This window comes from Otolemur garnettii, unplaced genomic scaffold (genome assembly GCF_000181295.1).
Source record: "Otolemur garnettii isolate 467f Iridium unplaced genomic scaffold, OtoGar3 scaffold00080, whole genome shotgun sequence".
In the NCBI taxonomy this organism is placed as follows: Eukaryota; Metazoa; Chordata; class Mammalia; order Primates; family Galagidae; genus Otolemur; species Otolemur garnettii.
Window position 1 is genome coordinate 4,067,149 of NW_003852475.1, and position 3,793 is coordinate 4,070,941.

Below are 3,793 nucleotides of genomic sequence, written 5' to 3' on the forward strand. Positions count from 1 at the left end.
ATTTTTTGGTTGCAGCCGTCATTGTTGTTTGGCGGCCCGGGCTGGATTTGAACCTGCCACCTTAGGTGTATGTGGCTGGCACCTTAGCCACTGGAGCCACAGGCGCTGAGCCAATGCTTGGCTATTTTATGGTTGTAGGTATCATTGTTTGGCAGGCCCGGGCTGGATTCGAACCTGCCAGCTCTGGTCTATGTGGCTGGCGCCTTAGTCACTGAACTATAGGCGCAGAACCAAGAGCTCCATCCTTTTATCTATCTAAACTCGTATCTTGAAATGAATACATGTTAAGAATGTACCATTTTTCATGCATTTACATCAACTAGTTGCCTCATTTTTCTTATAAATGGCAAGCATCAGTTATTAAATCACATTACCACAAAGCTATAATGACAAACTATAATTAACTTAAAAATTTTATTGAAATTCATATTTAGAATTTAACAATTTAATACAATATTGTACTGAATGTTTTCTAACCAGTATTTTCACTTGCTTTCCACAATTTCTAGGTATAACTAAGAATTGATGCTTTCTGGTTAATTTTCCATGATGTGGCAAATTAGACAGTCATTAAAATTTAAAATACTTTCCTAATTATTATCTCAGTGTCAGGTTTTTTAAAAGTTCAAATATTAAAAATTTAAGACATTAATACTATTGCCACTATAATATAGAAAAGAAAAAAATTTATACAACTTTAAAACTTTTGTTAATATTTGTTGTATTAATGAAATGTGAACTTTTGACATAACCATATGAATTTCTCACTATAATGTTCAAGCATTCCCTACTGAAGCATGTCCAAAGTCATAAAAAAAAACTTCTGTTAAACTAATCTATACTGAATTACTCCAAAAATAAGAGTAGCACTTTAGATAAGACATTTATTCCAGTGCAAATTTAAGTACCTAAGGTATAGCCAGATCAAAAGCAAGTTACTGGAAAGAATAAAAAATGTGACTTTCTTTAAGGAGTGAGTCGTTTGGGATCACGAGGAAACATGGAGGTCTGACGAACGTTATGTAATCCCAGAAATAGCATGGTCACTCGTTCCAGCCCTGGGAAAAACAAAATAATCGTTAATTTCTTTTTAAAAAACCTCTCAGGGATTTTCTTACCTAGACTAATAATATAGTATCATTGTTCAATAACTTCTATTATTTTATCTAAAATGGAATGTTTTGGGTACTGATGCAGAAATAGAGCTGCTGCTGTATGTGGAAAAGACTAAACAAAAATCTAGGGACATCAACAAAATCCATGATTTAAACCAGGGGTGTCCAACTTTTTGGCTTCTCTGGGCCACTCTGAAGAAGAGTCTTGGGCCACATATTAAATACACAAACACTAACAAAAGTTGATGAGCAAAAGAAGGACTATGGCTAATTTTTATATCTGCCACCACAGATAGGCAAAAAAGTCCTCACATAATAATTCTAATTACATAGCAGCCTGTTCCAAGAGTCTTTTAAAATCATCACGCAGGTCCCAAGTTTGTGATCACCAATATAGATAATGTGCAAATCTAAGTACATATATATATATTTTTTTATTTTTGCAGTTTTTGGCCGGGGCTGGGTTTGAACTCACCACCTCTGGCATATGGGGCCAGTGCCCTACTCCTTTGAGCCACAGGCGCTGCCCCATAATAAAACATCTTTTAAAAATATTTTTTATTATAAAAATAAAAGTGAGACTCTGTTTCTACACACACAAAAAATAAAGTGGGCAATATAAAACTGGTAGGATATCTGACGTTGTATTTGAGAAACTAATACATCAATATCTGGGTAGATGGAAGTAGTTGGAATTTTCAGTTCTCAAGGTGCCCATCAGGTTATTTTGGTCCTAATTTTACTTTTTTTTTTTTGACACCCTGGGTAGAGTGCCATGGTGTCACAGGTCACAGCAACCCCAAACTCTTTAGGCTTGAGTGATCCTCTTGCCTTAGCCTCCCAAGTAGCTGGGACTACAGGCATCCACCACAACACCCAGATATTTTTAGAGATGGGGTGCTAGGATTACTGGTATGAGCAACTGTGCCTGCTAATTTTACTCTTAATCTGCTTCACTCTTGGAAATAGTTGCTCACAAATGTAGGTGCTGCCAAAAATTGATGACATAAATAAGGTGTGATTATGAAGCAAGGGGTATTAGTCTCTAGAAAGACAGGATCTAAAAGTCCAGTGAAGAGACATGATCAAATTTTTCTTTAAGCTGAAAAGTCAGACAGCAGCTCTGTGCATGCCTCTTGAAAACTACAGATTTGGCTCGGCACCTATAGCTCAACCGGCTAAGGCGTCAGCCACCTACACCTAAGGTGGCGGGTTCAAATCCCCAGCCCGGACCCGCCAAAACAACAATGACGGCTGCAACCAAAAAATAGCCACGTGTTGTGGCGGGTGCCTGTGGTCCCAGCTACTTGGGAGGCGGAGGCAGGAGACTCGCTTGAGCCCAGGAGTTGGAGGTTGCTGTGAGCTGTAATGCCATGGCACTCTACCCAGGGTGACAGCTTGAGGCTCTGTCTCAAAAAAAAAAAAAAGAGAAAACTACAGATTTATATTTATGTTGATTGAAAATGGAGTCAAAAAATAGTTTTTCCCTGATTTTTTTTTTTTTTCAGATAGAGTCTCACTGTTACTCTGGTAGAATGCTGTGGAGTCACAGCAATCTCAAACTCTTGGGGTCAAGTGATCCTCTTGCCTCAGCCTCCCAAGTAGCTGGGATATAGGCGCCTGCCACAACGCCTGGCTATTTTGTGGTTATAGTTAGCATTGGCAGGCCCAGGAAGGATTCAAACCCACCAGCTCTGGTGTTATGTGGCTGGCATCTTAGCCACTTCAGCTACAGGTGCCGAGCCAACATCAATACTTTTTTGAGACAGAGCCTCTAGCTGTCTCCCGGGGTACTCCTGGGCTCAAGAGATTCTCCTGCCTTGGCCTCTCAAGTAGCTGGGTCTACAGGCGCCCTCCATAACACCTGGTTATTTTTTGGTTGCAGCCGTCATTGTTATTTGGCGGGCCCCGGGCTGGATTCAAACCCAGGTCATGTGTATGTGGCTGGCGGCCTTAGCCACTTGAGCCATAGGTGCCGAGCCAACATCAATACTTTTAAAGAAATGGTGATGATTCAATCCTTTGGCCCTTATGAAATTCAGTCTTGATGATGATTTGCATAACATTATCCATTTTTAAAGCTTTTGCACATATATTTTCTTGGGGTGGCAACTCCATTGTGTTCTATTAATTTTTTTTTTTGAGACAAAGTTGCCCGAGTGCCCTGATGTCATAACTCACAGTAACCTCAAACTCCTGGGCTTAAGTGATACTCTTGCCTCAGCCTCCCAGGTAGCTAGGAATATAGGCGCCTATCACAATGCCCACTGTTTTTGGAGACAAAGCTCTGGCTCAGGCTGGTTTCGAATCTGTGAGCTCAGGTAATCCATCTACCTTGGCCTCTCTGAGTGCTGGGATTACAGGTGTGAGCAACCTCGCCTGGCCTTGTCTATTAACTTTACAAGTCTCTCTTTTGCTGGGATACCACCAGTAGGTATACCAAATATGTTGACAATGGATGAAGTACATCACTTTAACATTTTTTATTGCTTCACATAAATCTTTTGATTTAATGGCACTAAAGAAGCCATTTCTTCAGTGACATTACATTTGACACCAATAGCACTAATAAAAATGGCAAGCTGAACTGTATTTGTAGCATCAGTGCTGTCATCCATCGCCAAAGCATAAAATTTTAAATTAGCAGCTTTACTCTCCCAACTCCTTTTTTTTTTTTT

At 39.8% G+C, this 3,793-nt stretch overlaps 1 protein-coding gene across 2 annotated transcripts in view; it reads right to left on the bottom strand.

Moving 5' to 3' along the window:
- Positions 1 to 688: 688 nt before the first annotated feature.
- The window catches only part of DARS (aspartyl-tRNA synthetase), a 97,513-nt gene continuing 94,408 nt past the window's right edge, over positions 689 to 3,793 (bottom strand). The window contains exon 16 of one of the 2 annotated variants that reach the window (XM_003794382.3): positions 689 to 1,058. In XM_003794382.3, the coding sequence (XP_003794430.1) occupies positions 967 to 1,058 (92 nt within the window). In that variant the 3' untranslated portion in view covers positions 689 to 966. The remainder of the gene's footprint in view (positions 1,059 to 3,793) is intronic. The other variant, XM_023515855.1, reaches the window with a different exon arrangement.